General features: G+C 42.6%; 1 protein-coding gene and 1 long non-coding RNA gene across 22 annotated transcripts in view; both read left to right on the top strand.

Annotated features, from left to right (window-relative positions):
* The first annotated feature begins 902 nt into the window (after positions 1–902).
* Positions 903–3,938, top strand: LOC113460254 (uncharacterized). The gene is made up of 3 exons (XR_012578970.1): positions 903–1,342; positions 2,275–2,364; positions 2,969–3,938. It is a non-coding gene; the product is annotated as an uncharacterized LOC113460254 (long non-coding RNA).
* Positions 3,939–5,527: 1,589 nt separating this feature from the next.
* Positions 5,528–18,861, top strand: part of LOC102064827 (rap1 GTPase-activating protein 1) — a 50,003-nt gene continuing 36,669 nt past the window's right edge. For 13 of the 21 annotated variants that reach the window (XR_003382050.2, XR_003382052.2, XR_003382053.2 and 10 more), the window contains exons 1-3: positions 8,640–9,107; positions 14,003–14,096; positions 14,549–14,584. Coding sequence is in view for 14 of the 21 variants with exons in the window: in XM_074534875.1 (XP_074390976.1) it covers positions 9,064–9,107; positions 14,003–14,096; positions 14,549–14,584 (174 nt within the window). In the remaining 7 variants the exon portion in view is untranslated. The other 8 variants (XM_005494962.4, XM_026797968.2, XM_005494963.4 and 5 more) reach the window with 7 other exon arrangements.

Consider the following 18,861-nt stretch of genomic DNA (forward strand, 5'->3'; position numbering starts at 1 on the left):
ATGAAGTGATTCTTTTTAAGTTTTTATATATGCCAAGTATTTGTCAAAACAAGTGTCAGCTGTTCTCTGCTGTTGTACATGCTTACACTATGGAACCCTCCTTATTCTCTGTGTTCTTATTAACAAATAAATGATCCACTATTTTGTCTCCTAATACTCTGTATAAACCACCCTTAGCGCTTTTCAGATGGCCTGTTGATGTGGAATAATTACTAGGTGTTTTCCAATGAAATTCTGTTGGTTAATTAAATGTGAACAGTTGTTTGTCTGCATGTTGTTTGTTTAACTGTCCTGGTTCCTGTAAGTAAGAATGTCCTTGTCTTGCCCTGACTGGAGAACGGCACCGCTGTATCGCAGGTGGGAAGGAAGAGGGAAACAAGGGGACTGTTCCTGTAACTGGCACTGACTTCTGATTCGGGTCATCTCAGATCAAATTCCAGTTACTACAAAGCCTTCAGCTGTGACTTTAACCAAATCCTTTTGTTCACTGCAGGTCTCTCAGAGATTGGACTCTTTTGGAATGGGGACTGACTCTTATTTTATGCCTTGGAAACAGGACTGAGATTTTTCCTGAGCTACTTTGCATCCTCCTTCAATGAAAAGAAAAAAAAGAAAAAAAAAACAGCAAGATTTCATTGAAGTACAAATGTTTCACTGAAACAGATAATTTCACGGTACTTCAGGTATTGATCATGTCTAACAAAGTGTCAGCACGACCCCCCGCCTGTATTAATGCCCCGAGGGTGTAAGCGCTGTTGAGCGTCCCTCACACGCTCCGGGCACAGCAGCCCGTAGGTAGGCGGGCGGGCGGCCCGCTCCCGCTCTCTTCTGCCGCTCCCGCTCCCTTCTCCCGCTCCGCAGTGGATCGTGCCGTCCACACTAATCAGCAGCGGCTCCCGTCATTAAAGGGGCCGCCGCACCCTTCTCATTTCCCAGAGGAGGGGGCCCGGGTGTTCCGTCCCCGGGGATTCCGCAGCTCGGCACGGTCTGACCGGGGCCGCTCCGCCACCCTTTGTGCTGCAGGCTGCTTTAACCCCTTCTGCGCCCTTCAGAGTTGCAGCAGAGGCTTGCGGGGAATAATCCCAGCTGGTCCAGATTATTATTTATCGCTAATTTTGCAAAAGAAATTTACTTGTCTGATTGCCTTTTCATCCACACATTGTCCTTATCTGCACAGCATCTTGTTCTGACCTCCCTTCCTTCTCATCCCATGTCTCTTTCTAGCAGCCACAAAAAAAATCCTTGCCTGTGATTCCTGCCCTTTTGTTTGGATTAAGCAGCTATTATTCCCCTTGTTTGAATACCATTTCTGCAAAGTGTTAAACTTGTTGATCCAACCTAGGTAAGGCCCATATCTTTACCCTTTTACTTTTCAGCCTTTCCTCAGTCTAATGACTTGCCTCTCTGCTGTTCATCCATCTGCTTTTACATGACCCTGGCAATCCTTTCACTTCCTTGCCTTGGTTTCACACGCAATTCACGGATGCGAACTGGCTTTGTATATTCATATAACACTGCTTTTAAAGGATTATGCTTACTGAGAGTGTAGAGAGTTTTCCTTTGTTAAAATCATTAGTTAAAGCCCATTATGAAGTTAATGGTGCAGTAAAGCCTAGAAACTAAGACCTTTCTCTAAGCATGATTATTATATAGGTAATGCAGTGCTGTTTGCAAAATATGGTCTTTAATTAGAGGGTCTTCCTCTGCTAGAGGTGTCCTCACATCTTGCTCTCTGAGTTATCCTCTTGTTGAGCCCCTGTGATATATGGCCAGGGCAAGACCTGCCCTGGAGTTTGCTGGATGATACAAACTCTGATTTTCCAAGTACTTTCACATATGCCAAGAAAATTTTTACCTGCTGAATGATTAGAGAACTTAATTTCTGGGTGGAAACCATCACTGACGAATTTCAACTTGGTTAAGATCTGACACACTGCAGAACTTGAAGCTCTTATATATTATACTGAAATTATGAACTTTGACCTTTTGAACATTTCATGCCACAGATTTTTTAACATGCAGTGGATAAAACCATAGAATAAATTAGTATGAAAAGGTCTCATTTAGGTCAACTACTGTGCACTAAATGGTCAACTTCAAAGCTAGAAGGGCCTTTTATAGATATCTTCTGAAGATCTCCAAGAATGATATTACTCAGTCTCTCTTGGCACTTCCTAATGACTGAATCACCCTCATAGAAAGAATGATTTTTTCCTTGAATGTAGCTGAAATTTTCCTTGGTGCAACCTGAATGTTGTCACTTGTCTTTTGCAGTGCCTATAGTGATGAACCTAGATGTCACTTCTGTGGAGGAGCTGCTTAATCTTTTCTGAATTGTGGCCATTCCAGTCTTCTCTGAAATTAGTAAGCAATCTCATAATTTCCTTTCTAATGAATTTTCCCTGTTGACAAATACCCAAAGTTATACTATCAAAATCTGCCCATTTCCCCAATTCATACAGTACTGACAGATAAATTGATAAATGTTTCTGATATAATTAAGTTTTACTAGCAGGCAATTTAGGTCAAAGCTTTAATATAAACTGAGTTGTTATCTAAGGGCCCTGCAGAGAGACTGATGCTGCACTGATGTCATGGGCCAGTTTAAAATTCAGTTGCTTGCAAAGGAGTCCTGCCATATCCCTTTTCCATTGTCCACTTGTTCCAGTCCCCTTCATTGCACCAGCATTCAGGATGTCGCCTGGACCTAAGTGGGGCTCTTTTGTGTCAGCATGGCATGGAGACATCTCAAGCTGCTTATACAGCTGTACTGATGGACTCAGAGCTCTATATCCTTTCTGTGGCCCTGGGAGACAGTGAGGGTTAGTATCTCTGTGCCAGTTTATCCTTATGTGGAGCAGTGGTAATGACAGGAACCAATATCAGTAATGCATTGTGAGATATGCAAGTAATGGTGGCAAGGAAGTGGGAAGTGTTTGTATTTATATGGAAACAATTTCTTCTACAGTCTTGTCGGAACCCAGGAAATTCCTCTGGCTGCCCTGGAGGACTCAAGCCCCTGCCCGGGGGGCTCAGAGACCTTGGCACAGAGCCCAAGACCCCTGTGCCTTTGATCTTGACCCATGGAAAAACCATTACCAACGTTTATATGAAGAATTACAAGTCAAAAGAGTTTAAGTAGAATAATAGTCAGTTTGTCACAGGGTGAAAAATAGATTTTTTGAGGTTTTTAGAATGGGGATTCAGAGGACAAGATGGAGGAATCTGGTCATGTCCAGCCTTTCTCCGTCTTTTTCTTGGCCTCCATCTTCTATTGTGATGTTGGCACTTTTAGATTGGTTTAGAGTAGAAGCTCGCTGTCTAACATAGGTGATAGGTATTGGAAAGCAATTGTAAATATTATAGTTTGTACTATAAAAAGATAACACGACCTCTGAGGGGGCAAAGTGCCTCTGACTGTCTTGCTGAGTGGACCTTGGCAGGCCAGGAGAAATAATTTTATAGGGAAGATACAATAAACAACCTTGAGACTGAGAAATGAAGAGCTCTGACTCCTTCTTCGACTGCTGGGCTGGGAAAAGAGATTTTCTAACCCATCTTGAGGTCACTCTGACCAGCAGAGATTCTGAGAGAGTCTTTACAGACAAATGGGAAGACCCAGTCAGTTTATAATCAAAGGGTGATTTAAAGCTTGTATGAAGGGCAGAGTGTTATAATTGTATTGATCAGGTTATGAATAATACTAATTTTTAGTATATAATACTAAATTGTATGCAGTATATAAATTGTATATATATTATATAATATGAATAATACTAAATTGTAAGATACCAAAATAGTCATACAGTTAGCCCAGTAAGAGTCTAATATTCCAAAAAATATAAATAAATCTATGCTCCTGTGTCTGTAGGTAGATGCACAGGTGTATCTACTGCTAACTGAAAAGCCAAAAATTACTGTTTTCTAATATTTATCATTCTGAATTTCTTAATGTTATTGAGTTTTACCATGTCTTGTTTTTAGTCTACTTCACTGGAAATAAATCTTACTTTAAACAGTCTGTCTGTGCCTTATATACTTGTGTACCATTATTCCTTTGTAACCTCTGGAATAGCTCTCTTTTACCAAAATTAGGGTATCAAGGTCTCAAAGATAATTTGTTGATTTGATAATTTTCATAAAATTATGTTCTGATAACTTGATAATTATTGCTTTGATAATTATCTCATTGAGCCTTTTTTTCTGTTATCTCAGAGAAAAGGCTCCTTTAAATTTAATTAAAATGGCCAACGAAGAAAAAAGATCCAAAGGAGGGAAAGGTTTCAAAGTGAACCTCATCAAAGATCCAGCACAAGAGATGGGTCTTGTAACTGCTCCAGCAGCCTCAATTAGAGTTCTTGGACCTGGAACAACTGCACAAAACAAATCTTTGGGTATTTGTTGTTATTCCATCCATAGAACTTGGTGGTTCCAATGCTCATACGAAAACAAAAAGGTGATGATTTTTTCTTAATTTAAATTAAAACTTTCCCAGCCTGCAGAATTGTGGAGAAATGCTTGACAAAGCTTGATCTTTAAAGTTTTGAAAATGAGAAGATAGTTGAAAGCAACCAGAGTACCCTCTTAAAAAGTGTTGCTGGTCTTCAGGAGTTTTACTCATAACTGTAGTTGTAATACCAACGTTTTCTATTAGGCATTTTATTTTTAATGTAATTTCAGGATATTCTTCACTACTTCTGGTAAAATTCCTGCAAACATTTTTTTCAAAAGATGGGAAAAGTTAAATGGGGCAGAAAAGCCATGATGACCTACTGTTTGAGCACTCTGGCTGGTTGTTTTTTTTTTAATTTGTCTCTGTGGTGATTCTGGCACAGCTATGGTCATGGGAAGAATTAACACAACAAACTACTGTGATGTTTGAGATGACACAGCAGGAGGATCCCCAGCAAACTGATGGCACTGGGATGATTCAGGGTGAGTTACAACAGTGTAAAATGAAGCAGTTAATTTGTCCTGGGATTTCAACCTAATTTTGCTGGGAGGCAGATCTAGAACATTCACCCAGTTGTGGGCAGTAGCCATCTACAAAGGCAAAATGCTTTAAATGCCTTGACCCAGGTCTGCCAGAACTCATTTTACCTTTGCCTAAGGCTGGTACCACATAAAAATCCTTTAATTATCTACAAAAATTGTGACTGAAGAATCATTCCAACCCACAGGTCAGTCTCATGATTCATGATTACCAAAAGCATCTACAGAAAGTACCATGTCATCCTGTCCCCTTAAATTATCCTCTCCTGTGCCTTTGCTATGGGACTAAATCAGTACTACGTAATCATGTTTCAGATTTTTCCAGTCTTCTACTTCCCCTTCCTGCTCTGATCTATACACATGAATTGGCATGACCCAGTTCACTGTCACCAAATAACAGTCATTATACTTGAGAAGACTAGGAAAATGTGCTTTTCTCTGGTTAAAAAAAAAAAAAAAAAAAAAACAAAACCAAAAAACCAAACCTAACAAAACAAAAAAACCTTCTTTCATTTTTAAAGGTCATCCCTGCAGGTCTGAGATTAGAAGCGCAGGGAGCAGGATGTGGATGTACACAGCTGCCTGTCTTCCACCTCTGGAGCTGCCAGTCTGTCCCCTTCTGCCAGGGCAAATCTTCTCTGCTTAAGAGCACAGCTGCTTCACAGGCTGGCTGTTCAATCGACAATGATCTCTAGTTTCAAGTGTGACAGCACCGACCTGCTCGATCTCCATTCAGCTGCAGGTGGGGGCAGTGGAAGAGAAAGGGAGGGAGGGAGAGGGAGGACACTGCAACCTACGTGAATAATTGATAGTGCAAGGAAGGGAGAGCAGCTGGTTTCCCTGTCTCCATCTGCTCACCAGCTGGGGATGAGAGATCCTTGCTCAGGTAGGGGATGAACAGTTTAGCTGCTTTTATTCTCGTCTTGCTTGCAATGCCAATTAAAAATATTTTGCATCTAGAAGGAATGGGAGCAAAGAGAGGTGGGGGAGGGTTGATCTAGATCTTCTCTGCTGCTTGTGTGGCGTTGTGTAATGATAGAGTTTGGGGCAGTTTCAGCCTCATCAGGGAAAGTGTGTATGCTTTTTAGAAGACATTGTGCTATTCTGCATTGTGTAGAGAAGCAGTTGCAGAGAGAGAAATGGAGAGTGGAGGTGGGGAGAGCGGATGTCTGTGTAGGAAATGAAACAAACTAAAGGGATGGGGGGGGCATGAGAGAGGGTCTGCCCAGACTCAAAGGAATCCCACCCTGATTATGTCAGTCCTGGACATAAAATGAGGAGTCCAAGTGCACTGCGGGAGGTGCTGTCTGTGCACACCCGGTGCTATATTTAGAAACTGTGTGCATAGATCTGTGGAAACAGCTGATGTGAGAACATGTGTGTTTCTGTCTGTGGATGCAGCTATGAGTTTGTGTAATATTGAAGTAAAACTTCAAAAAATACAGGTTTTGCCCTGAAGAGTTTACCCTTGAAGGATATACTGCTGTGTTTATGTGGTACTGCGCAGCTTCCGTGGAGCTGCTGATGTTCTTACAATGACTCAATTAACAGAATTGCAGGGACCAGTTTCTGTGTTACAGCTAATACAGACTTCTCCTATGTGAGCAAGAGAAAATGCTAGTGACATGAAACACACTGAAAAAATCTGCTAACAAAAATAGGAAAATACATAGCAAAAGGTATAGACAGCAATTACTGTAATACATATATTAATGTGCCTACAAGGATACCTGAAAGAACAAAAATTTATATCCCAGTCCCTAAACCACGTCATCACTATAAAATGCATAATGATCCATGCAGGTATGGACACATATAGGGATTAAAATCTGAGACTGTAAGTACACTGTATTAGTCATATAAGAACACAAGTATTAATAGGAGCTGAATCTACTTACTACAACAGAAGGCTTATAATAGGGAATATTTTTGTACCAGCAGGGTAAATAGTAACAATTGCTGGCTTGATTGTAAGTTGAGGAACAGAAAGCAGTCCTGTGATTTGCTTACATGTGATTTATTCATATTGCTATTGCTAAAGGAAGTTAATTAGAACAGTAATTAGGGTATTTAATAATTAATTAATAATTAGGGTATTTAATAATTTTGCTGTTTTGCTTATGCATGTTGAGGGCTTTGTACACAACTGGAGTTACACAGAAGGTTAGGTAAAGCTGTGAGGCATCTATATGAAAGCTGAGTTCAGTGTGGTTTTGTATGTGAACAAAGTTGGCTCTTGTCTGTAGTGGCAAGCTGCTGAAGAACAAGAATGGCAGAAAGACCTGAGCCTCTCTGTATGCTTTGCTTTCACCATGGCCAGGCTTGATAGCGCTGCTGATAATGACCCTGAGATGGGGGAGGGCAGTAGTTACTGCTGGCAGCCCTCTCTAACAGCAAAAAATAATGTCTCTTCCTCCTTCCTAGATGCAGCAGAAATGGCAAGCTTGGCTCTTTGCCTTGGTCCAGTCACATCTCTACTCAGAGATTCAGGTGAATGAGTAAGACCTGCTTGCGCAGAGAGCAGCTGCTCTATTCAGTGCCCTGGCTCCATTTAGGAGGCATTTGAGTTGGAGTGAGGATGTAAGAATTGGCCCATGCATCAGCATCAGATCTTCTGGGGAATTACAAAAGGTAGACAGAAGGAAATTGAGTCACCTTGTCTCTATGCAAGTTACTAAAAACAGCAAGTGGACCCTTTCTTTGTCAATTCAAAGTCATCACCTATCTTTGATTCCTTACTTGTTACAGTCTCTTTGCCCTCCCACAGATCCTTGAAGTCCCCATAATCATTTCTATCCAGGTCTTTTCAAGAGTAGAATTTATAGGAGGCATAAGGATGAAAATGGTGCATTCGTCCCCAAAACTTTGAAATAACTCCTTGCTCTCTGCATTTTTCTTTTTTCCCCATCTCTATCTGCTAGGTCATATTTTCTGCCTGGTTTGTCTGCATACTGTTTGCACTCTTCCTTACATCTTTTCCTAGCTCTCTGGCAAATTCTGCCTCCTATTCTGTGTTTCCTTATGTCTTCTTCATTAGTTAGGAAAAACCTAGTGTGAGGCTGACATTTGGCATAAGGCTGTAGTTGCTGTTTTTGGGTCTTGATGTAAAGAGAATAAATGACATCATCCTATGGAATGAAAGTGAGAAGCACAGGGAAAGAAAAAAAACCGTGTCCAGAAGAACTCTGTGTTGTCATTTAAACGCAGGTATATTCATATTCTTTCTATAGCAGACCATGTTCTCATGCTCAGTTGTTTTTCTTTTTAATCAGGAATGACAATCTGTTGATGAGTGAATCTGTTGATGAGTGAATGGAAATACATTTGGTTAAGGCATTTGTGACCTCTGAAAAATTGAGCCTCCCTAGCTTACACATTGCATCAATGAGCTATTTCATAAGGGGTGCAGAGCCAAATTTCTGCGGTCCTTGATGTATGTCAGATCCAAATGACACGGATTTGGATTTAGTGGATGCAGTATCTTCCTAGCCTTCCCTTTAAAAGAATGGGGATTTGTGGAGAACTGCTTTGATGCTCACTTTCCTCACTGGACATTGAGAGCCTGAAGATGTGATGTTGTTCTACACCAGAGTTGAATAAGTGAAACCCGTCTGCTGTCCCTGTCTAACGCCGCGCTTGTGTTACCCTCACACAACCTGGAGAGCAGCGTCCCCGGCTCGGCTGTCCCAGCAGCCGCTCCTGCACGCTGTGCTCCATCCACGGGCTCCCACAGCGGGGGCTCCAGGGGAACCGCTCTGCCACAGCGGAGGAGGGGCAGAAGCCATCACCCCATCCCCCCTTGTCTCCTCGTCCTCCATCCCTCCTCCTCCTCCTCCTCCTCCCCTCCGTGCTCTCCGGGGCCGCTGCCCGCCGGGCCCGGGCCCGGCCGTGCGGGTCCTTTCCCTTTCTATCCGGTGAATCCCGACCCGAGAGGAAGAGGAGGGGTGGGGGCGGGAGCCGGGGCTTCGCGGGGGGCCGGCAGGGAGCCTGTGCCCTTCTTCATGGCGAGGTCGGGGGAGAGCAAGCTCCCGAGGAGGGAACCGGGGAGCTGACTCAGCGGAGCAGTCCAGCATGTTTTCCCGGGAGCACGGCTTCCCTGCCGGAGCTAGCGGAGGGTAGGTACCGCCACCGGGACCGGTGCCGGCGGCAGTGGGGCCTGGGGCCCTGCCTTTCCCGGGCAGCCCGGGGACGGGGCAGGGCAGCGGCTGCCGGCGTTGGGATTGCAGTGCTGGAGCTGCAGGAAGAGCCCTGGCGGGTTGGCTGGAAGGGCGGAGACCCGGGAATGGGGAAGGCGATGGCCGTGCCCAGCCACGCAGGTCCGGCTCTGGCTGTGAGCCCGGCCCTCGCTGCTCCCTCCCTCCGGCCGCGCTCCGGCCGCGGGAGGCGGGCCGTGGGGCGGCCGCAGTGCCCCTCTCCCTGGAAGGAAAGAGGGAGGCTCGGCAAGCTTTCTCCTGCCGTCCCGGGAGTGGGGGACCTCTCCTCTTGGGACTTCTCAGGAGGTGGGAGTGCGGGTTGGATGGCAAGATTAAATTCCCCCTGGAGTTCTCCTTTCTCCTGGCCCGCAAGGAGAGCTGGCGGGGAGAGTTCTCCGGGCCCTCCCGCTACCCTGCCCACCTTTTTGTGCGTGCCCGAAGTCCTGAGCGCGGGCTGCCCACGAGTGGGAGCGGTGCCCCCCGCGGGAGCTGCCCGGCAGCCAGAGGTGGGAGAGAGGTTCCTTGCAGGATGTCAAAAGTCTGTGGGCAGAAAGTTTGTGACCAGCTGAGAGCAAACTGCCTGTCATCTCTAGTGGTATCTTCCTAGTTCTGCTTCAATAATTCCTTCTCTGGAGCTCTAGGAATCCATGTGTAAGCAATTTTCAAAGGTGTATAGGTGTTCTGAGAGTAGGGCTATTCGTGTCATGTTTTCAGCTGTCTCCACCGAATAGCTGACAAATGTATGTGGTAAAGCAAATGCACCTCTCTAAGGCAGAAATAAGGGAGTGAAGGGCAGGAGCTGTTACTCAAGAGAAGTGGTTGCCCAGAGTTTTCCTTATGAGCATTTCAGGCCTGTTCTTGTCTCACATTACCTTCAGTTCTTCTGAATTGCTTGTCCCTTCTAGTGAGGGATTTAAAAATCATATTAGTGTCTCCCTGCAAGAAACTCTTATCAGGCTGGGACACCAGTTATTATGCTCACTGTTGCTCCACAGATAGCTGCAAATCACGCTGTGGTGTTTCTCCTATTGGAAGGCTTCCAGATGAGCAGAAGTATTTACAACAGCTATACACCTGCTTCCCTGTGAACTTTCAGGAAAACAGTTGTCTTTGGATTTGGGGCACTTGCCTTTTAGAGTGCAACAAATCCCCATTTGCTGTGGAATATATTTATGAAAGGGTATATGAAATTCTGTCCAATTTGTGGTTTTTTTAGAGCAGATACTTGCATTGACTTGGTTATTGAACTGGCTCAGCTACAGCAGATAGCAATGATTTTGAAAGCTGGGTAGAGAGATCCTATCACTGAAATAGCAGAGGATGCTGCAAGACAGAATACAAGGCATGAGCAGAGTTGTAGTGGCTTAGAGATGTGCAAAAGTTCTTGTTCTGTTTCAGAATTGAGAGTGGAATTTATCAGTGGATCAGCAGTACCTAGATTTAGTTTGACTGCCTGCTTGAAATCAGTGTACTGATTAGTGTCACTGGCAAATCCCAATCTAGCCTTCAGCATTTTCTAGGCCCTATGCTTCCCCTTATTGCCATTTCCTAAGAATAAAGCTTCAGCAAGTATACATTTGCACATAAATATTCCTCTCCCAATCTGCAGAATTGCTTTCCTTTTTCAGAAGGATGATGTTCTTCTTTTTTGTGGTCAAGGAGTTTGAAGTTCCAATTTGAAAAGAAGTATGTTCCCTTTTTATAATACAGTCCAGTGCTTTTCATTCCAGAAGTTCAAAGTTCCAGAAATTGAATGTGGACTTCAAAGTGATAATTACAATAGCACCAAATTTTTGTGATATTTTATAAAAGATAATGTAAAATCTAAGGCATTCTCTTGGATTTTCAAAGGCCTGTGGCATATTCCTAATTTGGGATAATTACAGAATTGTGAACATCCCTGAATCGACAGTAAGGCTGGTGATTTTGGCATTTACTGGACTCATTTGGTCAATAGAACTCTGCTAGGATTCAGTGGTAAAGAACAGTTTCTGCCTGAAGTTTTCCAGTCAGTCCAGAGTGTTGAGATGATTTTATGGTTAGAGGACAGGGGCAGGACTGGCCACACTGACCATGTAGGATTTCCATGATGCAGATGTGTATTTAACTCCTCTGAATGATGCAGCATTCACCTCAGTGACATGCCAAAGAAAACACTAGCATGAAACATGGCCCCAGGACATCCAGTTACACAAAAGGTTCTATTGTTACACTTCTTTCTGAAAAAGAGAATTTATCAAATTAAACTTGTGCCTTTTTAGGGCTTACAGAAAAGAATCTTCAGATTTTTAAGAGACAAGGAAAATGTTTCATGTACTGCCTTGGACATAAATTTTGCTCATCCCAAACATTCTTCAAGAAAATGAAAAGGATGATAAATAAAGCATGTATTAGTATAGTATTAATATTAATTTAAAATACATTTGCCATCAAACTATTTCAATATTTATTTGAGGTTGTCAAGACTAACTCCTACGTCTTCTCTCGCAGACATTTTATGGCATTAATTTCTGGATGCATTATACAGATCTCTCTCATTTGAATTTCAGGAGAAAATTGTGGGATGGAAGCATTGTGTGTTGATGAGCCTACATGCAAGTTACATTATGCCATTGGGCCACTAAAATGAATTGTGAATTGTCAGAGAACTGGTGAGCATTAGGATTCCTGGAGCTTGTGACAGAGTAGTTTCAAGATTACAGAAATAAGTGGTACCTCCATACAAGAGGGAATGTAGCCACTGCTTTCAAAGCAAGGGTCTGCATGACCACTCTCCTAGCATGGAAGCAGCAGCAGTCGTGCATCCAATAGCTACAGGACAGCAATTCTTGATTGCCTTGTAGGATTATTATATGCCTTGTATGATGGATGCATGGCCAGTGGTGAGTGGTGTCTCTCAGGCTCTTGGACTCTTGTCTTGGGACTGGTGATCTTTGATATCTTTATCAGTGATGCAGGCAGTGGCACTGAGTGCACCCTCAGCAAGTTTGCAGGTGACACAGAGCTGAGGGGTATGGCTGACACAACGGAAGAAGGGACCATCCAGAGACACCCGTACAAACTTCAGAAGTGGTGGTCCTGTGAGAATCTCATGAAGTTCAACAAGTCCAAGTGCAATGTGCTGCACCTGGTTTGGGGCAGTCCCAGGTATGGGCACAGGCTGGGAGATGAACTCATTGAGAGCAGCCCCGTGGAGAAGGACTTGGAGGTTCTGGTAGAGGAAGAGCTGGGCATGAGCCTGCAGTGTCCGCTTACAGCCCAGAAAGCCAAACGTACCCTGGGCTGCATCACAAGAGGAGTGGCCAGCAGGCTCAGAGAGGTGATTTTCCCTCTCTGCTCTGCTCTTGTGAGTATACATGTGGTATTCTGCATCCAGCTCTGGGGTCCCCAGCACAAGAGAAATGTGAACCCCCCAGAATAGGTCTAGAGGAGGCCACAAAGATGTTCTGAGGGCTGGAGCTCCTACAAATACAGGCTGAGAGAGCTGCGGTTGTTCAGCATGGAGAAAAGAAGAATCTAGTACTTAGAAGGAGCTTATTTAAAAGGGAGAGTGACTTTTACAGGACAGGTAGTAACAGGACAATGGGCAATGGTTTTAAACTAAAAGAGAAGAGATTCATATTACATATTAGGAAGAAATAGGATAGAAAGAAGAAAGAGGATAGCAAAGCACTGGAACAGGTTGCCCAAGCTGTGGGTGGCCCACCTCTAGAAGTGTTCAAGGCCAGGTTGGATGGGCCCTGAGCAATCTGATGTAGTGGCTGACATCTGGCAGAGGGGTTGGGACTAGATGGTCTTTAAGGTCACTTCCAACCCAAACTGTTCTGTGATTCTGTGACCACCTAATAATCATTTTCATGATTTTAATACAAAGTGGATGAGTCCTGTGTCCTGTAAACCTGTGCATAGTTCCCAGCCCCACCTATGTGGCCTTCACCATGACTTAACCCCAGTTGTGACTGCTAGTAAAAACTGTGAGAGGTGTGGAATGTTCATAAACTAACAGTAGGAGAGGTGCAGCTGGCTGTGGGGCTGGCTGTAGTGCCTTGGGCAATGCCAGATATGTCTTGTGAACTACAGTGTAGTATTTGTGTTGCTTTTTATTTTCTCTTCTATAAAATCAAATAAAGTCCTGCCGCTCTTTGTACCCACTGCTGCTCCAGCAGGGACCGTAGTAATAATATATTTTCCATAGCAGATGTGCAGACAAAGCTCACCTAATCTCCATGCTGCTGTACCAGCAGTGGTAACACAAAACAGTGCCTGCATCTCTGCAGGGTGTTACCAGTTCTGTTCTAGTGCCATCACTGTTATGCTCCTGTCTTTGAGATTAATACCCAGGCTGTGGCAACTGGGGCTGTCCTTTTGGTGCTGATTTCAGTGATGGCTCAGAACTGCTTTCATCCTTTTTAATGCAGTTCTGTTTTGAGATCTGATTACAAGGCTTCTTATGAGATGTGTCTTAATTCTGCTCCAAATCCATGATGGAAGAGGAACTTGGCAAAGAAAAATCATTCAGCACTTCCATGACAGTTGTGAGGAAAATATTGTTATGTGAGCAGAGACAGAGCAGTCAGAAGCCAGAAAATTTTTGCTGTTACATCCAGGATGTTTGAAAGTGGCAAGTGGTAAATTCAGCCACCTCAGGGATTCTCATAGGTAATGACAGCTTCCTTATAGGCAAGAAACGGCCTGGGGAGAGGAGTAGTATGCAGAGGGCAAAGGAGGCACTGCAGGCAAGCACTGACATCTTGAATTCTCTTACGATTTAATTTTTTCTTTCTTTTGTTTTTCTCTTCCACCTCTGTCTGTTGCAGGAAGTCTGAGGAGGCGGTGCAGGGTTTTAGTGATGTTATAGACTCTCCCACTGAAGGCTTTCCATGTGTCCTCACTCCTGCTGTCCCCAACAAGGTAAAAGCAGTCCATGTTTGGCTCAGGGTTGGTGTATGCTTTGAGTTATGTGTGCAGAGGAATTGACTGAAATCAAGCTTGTGTGCATGTATGTCTTACAGCTGTAGTTGCCTCCCTCTGTGAGAATCCTAAACTTGCTAGTTTGACCAGTTCTTATTCTATTCTATCTCAAGTCAACCTGACCCATTGAAACAGAGAAATTCCTGATACCTGACTGACCTGGATTCAGGTCAAGCTTTTGCAACACAAGCAGAAGACAATTTGGCCACTTGTGTTCTCCATGCTACAAATTAAGGAAGAACAATTTCATCAGGTCTTAGCAAGCAAATAGTTTCTTTGCCAAAATATGGAAGGAGCTGTTGGCTCCTTCAATATCTGGGTTACCACAGAAGATAATGTTAGCTTCTGCAAATGTCAAATTGTTTTTCTGTGTTGTCTTTTCCTTTTCACAGACTGTGGACTTGTTTGAGATGATTGAAAAAATGCAGGTAAGGAGAAGTAATTCTGTCAAACTTTGGGATCTCTTAATTTTTTGTAGCAAACAAATAATCAGCTACTATTTGTCCTGTTGCTTCACTCAAAATTTCCTTTGTTGTGGGCTTACAGAATGTTTAGGGCTTCTAGGCTCAATATCTTACTCTTCAATGGGATTTCAAAAGCATTTTTCTGTGTTCATTTTTCCATGTCAGCATGATGGAAGCAATAGACACAGGTTATTATAATCCTGTCTGTTCTTTTCAGAAGTGTGATTCTGAGAGAAAATCAAAGTTGCAGTAAGTTATCTCTGGCATCTTCTTCAGGAAACTCTGTTCTGCTGGGTAGCAGATATAATGACAGGTGATTAATGGGATGTTAACCTAACTGCATTTAGCAAGGTCAGACAGTTTAATAAATAACTACTGTAGGTCCTGTCTTTAACTTGTGCAAGAAGGAGGGACTCTGGCTTAATTCTTACACAGAAATACATGCATTTGGCTGCATATATTTTGTTATAAACTTAAAACAGGGAAGAGTTGTTTTTTTCCCCCTTTTACTGAATCAGATAAAGACATAATAATATGTGTTAAATACCTAGCAGTGAAGTCTTCATATTTTTCAGATTATGTGTTCTCAGAGCATCCTTGCAATATTTTCCCTGAGTGGTGCACCTTCTTTAAAGTGCTGGGGTTAACCTTGACCTAGCATAACACATAACATGGCACATAACTCCTGCCTTTTATTATGTACAGGAATTAAACTTACCAAAACAAATTAACTTCTTTTCTGGAATTTGAATGATCAAATTATGAATATGAGGAAAATGTCAGAATTTGGTGAGACTACAACGGTGAGGAGATGGACGGTAGCAGCAAAATGCTGAATTTAGAGTTATGAGGCTGAAGTACTTTTTGGCAGAGTGGAGAGGAGGATGGGAGGGAGGGGCTGAAGGTGTATCTGCCATGTATTCATGCATCCATGTATTCTGTGCAGACAGACACAGACCTTGCAACCACTGCACTGACATCCAAACTGTGTTTGGGATGTGTTCTCAGTGCTTTAGAGTAGCAAGCTGTGTAAGTGTGCCTGGCTCATTTAACTGCAGGAAAGTAAGCTTGAGCAAGCAGTGCTGCTTCAATTCAAGCACATGTTCAAAGGCTGTGATAGTCCTTCCCAGGCCTTTAGAAATATGGATAAGGATGAGTCCCTACCAGGTGTCCCTCAGTGGAAGACTGGTGTTTAAGATTGTCAGTATTTCAGTTTACCATATGGAAAGTCTGACTGGATTTGCTCCTCTTTAGTTAGAGAGATAGCAGGGAGCTGATGGGAATCTCTAAGGCATGCAGTCTGCCTAATTTTGCATCTATGATGTTTTCTTAGCTGCCCACTATCAAGACTTTATAGCTTTTTTTTTTAAATTTAATCTTGTTTTGTCACCGAAGATGCACTAGGAGAATCATTAACTGCTGTTTCAGTATAACAGATTTTTTTGAAAGTTAAGTGTTTTCCAAAAGAAAAAAAATTCTAATACTTATTATCTTTGTTTAGATTTTTACTAATTCTTTATTTTCTTTTGTTTGTTTTTGCTTTCCCTTTCCTTCCATTTGACTGTGACTGTCGTTTACATTTGTTGAATCATTCTTGTAAACAAAATCTGGGATTTTACTTAGCAATCAAAGTGAGTGAAAACCAAAGCAGGAGACTTGAACATTTCTTCTGTAAAATAACAACAAAAAAGCCTCAGGATAGCATTGATTAATGAATACTTTACTATTGGATTGAAATATAATTGTTGGACTGAAAATTAGGAAAGCCATTTCACATTCTGTGTGATAAATTAACAGGTAAAGTTGTACTCTCTTTTTACACTGAAACAAATCCCAAGATCTGGGAAAGAAGTTTACCAATTTTTTCCCTTTCTCATTTTCTTTTTGTTTTTCTTTTTCTCTTCAATTTTATTAATAATTTCTTGGAAATAAATGGCCTACTGGCCACTTTGTTCTGTGCTTACAGATCTAGTGAAGTCACTGTATATACTCTCTTAAGGACATTTAGTTACATGTTGATCCTTGATTGCTTTGCAGTGCAGGCAATTGAAAAACAAGGAAATTTTATTTCATCCAGTAAGCTCAGATATTTCAGGTCTTCGTATTTTTGCATAGCCAGTCCCCTTCACTGGACTGCTTTTGTTCACTCCCTCTGTTCTGCATTCTTACAATTTCTGCATATTCAGTTTTATTTTCTCACAAGTACTTTCATGGGTTTTTTCCCTGTGTCCCCTTTTGTATCCCAGTTGTCTGTTTTGAACTAGTCTCCTCAAGGCACTGCTCTTTCCCCATAAAATATGTGCATTATCTTAGCATTGTTATGCTACATTGGACCCTGACTCTGGGTCTGGACACCTTTTCCTCTGTCATTCGTTCTTTCATCCTGGTCAGGCCACGTGTTTACCCTGTGCAAGACCTTGGGCATATGAGATTCTCAGGCTGATATGAGATTCCCAGAGTGATGCTGTGTCCAGTTAGCTACCCAGAGAAAATGGCAGTGCTGCAAGCCAAACCAGCTCAAGCCAGAAGGATGGTGTCTCAAAGGGTGGCTGAGACCGCTGCAGTTTATTCCTCTCCCTTTTGAGGAATGACAGTGATCATCAAGCAGTTGTTCAGCCCATGCTTTGACTCTTCAGCAACTTGGGCTGCACATTTATTGTGGTCCTGGTTACCCTTTAAAGTAAAGCTTTGGACTGTACAGCCCAGGGTTGCATTACTCTTACTTTAAGCTTTGCTCTAGAGGAGAAGCTGGTAGATTTAAACTCAGCCTTAACAGTGCTGAGTCTTGGAATGTGCTGGTACAGTCCTTTGCTCTCTGTAGAGGCTCTGATACAGAGCTCCTTTACAGCAGCCCAGAAAGTTTTCCCTCAGGCTTGCTGAGATACTGGTCTCCTACCAGGACCTCCTTTGAAACTGGAAAATTCTTACAGTTATCAGATCTGCCAAAAATGCCAAGGAAGGAGAGAGAAATATTAGAAGATTGCAGTTTCCCAATCTCCATTTCTATCCCAGTACTTCCCCCAGGTTGTTGTGGAAGTCTGTGGCTGTTTTGTACCTGTGTGTCCATCATCGTGCCTCAGCCCTGTTTTGACAGTGCCCAGGACTTTCTGGCAGATACAGGACTTTCTGTCTCTTTTCCAAATCTCTGTTTCAGAACCTGGTCTTCCTTGTGAACCTCAACTCAGTAGGTTGACAACTGAAACTCGAGACCACATCAACAAAGCACTTTTTAGCACTTACATTCCATGAACTCAACTTTTTCAGCTTTACAACTTCCCTAAATGCAAAATGGTTACTAACTACTTCTGCAAAAGATAAAGGTCACTTGTCAACCTGTGTTCCATCTTAATTTCATAACTCACCACATCCTGGTAATTGATTATTCATCTTGTCAATGCTGTGTACTGACATCACAATTCAAAACGTATTCTAAAGGTTTCCTATGAAGAACATTTCCAGGCTGGTATTTATTTAGTCTCCATTGTTGAAAATACAAAAGGAAAACAATTTTTTGGGGGAGGGTATGTAACTTATGTAACTGTCTTTAAACTCAGCTTTTGTAGTTTGATCTTGTGTCACCCTGTAGACAATATGTGAAGCTTCTTTCTCCTAGTAGAGCTAAGGAAAACAATTTGGTTTTTTGTTACCTGCTCATCGTTCCTTGCTCACTTTACTGTGTTTCTATACTTAACCAATTAAAAATTATTGTTACTGCTACTTTTTGTGATTGAGCTCAGCTTCAGACTTCTGAAGAATGATGTCATGCATCTACTGTTAGTCTCCCTTACCCTGGAGTGTGGCCATACTGTTTTACTTCTGATGTTTCTAAGAGTATTTTAAAGGTGTTAAGCATTTGTTATGTACTCAAGGTCTGGCTCCTCATGATTTCGTGAAGGTTTAAGTTTTTTTATGGCTCCTTCTTAGGTTCTTTTAATAAACTTTCTCATTTTCCTAAAACCTTGTTTTTATGTGAAGTAGATGTGTTGGGTTTTTTTCTTTCCTTTTTTTTTTTTCCATTTGTTGCTCCTGCAAAGAGCATCCTGATTATTATGAATCCTCAGTAGTAAGGTTGCTGTTGTTCAGTGTTAGTGGTACTATGCTAGCAGTTTTTGCACCCTGTACAGCTGGAGCATTGCCCAAAACTTCTGTTCCTGAGTCTCCTAAGTCTCCACTGCAGAGCTCCTCTGAGATTTACCTATTTCTACCAGAATCCAGTTGACAAGCTAGTTCCACTGTAGAAT

The sequence above is a fragment of the Zonotrichia albicollis genome, chromosome 2, assembly GCF_047830755.1.
Source record: "Zonotrichia albicollis isolate bZonAlb1 chromosome 2, bZonAlb1.hap1, whole genome shotgun sequence".
Lineage (NCBI taxonomy): Eukaryota > Metazoa > Chordata > Aves > Passeriformes > Passerellidae > Zonotrichia > Zonotrichia albicollis.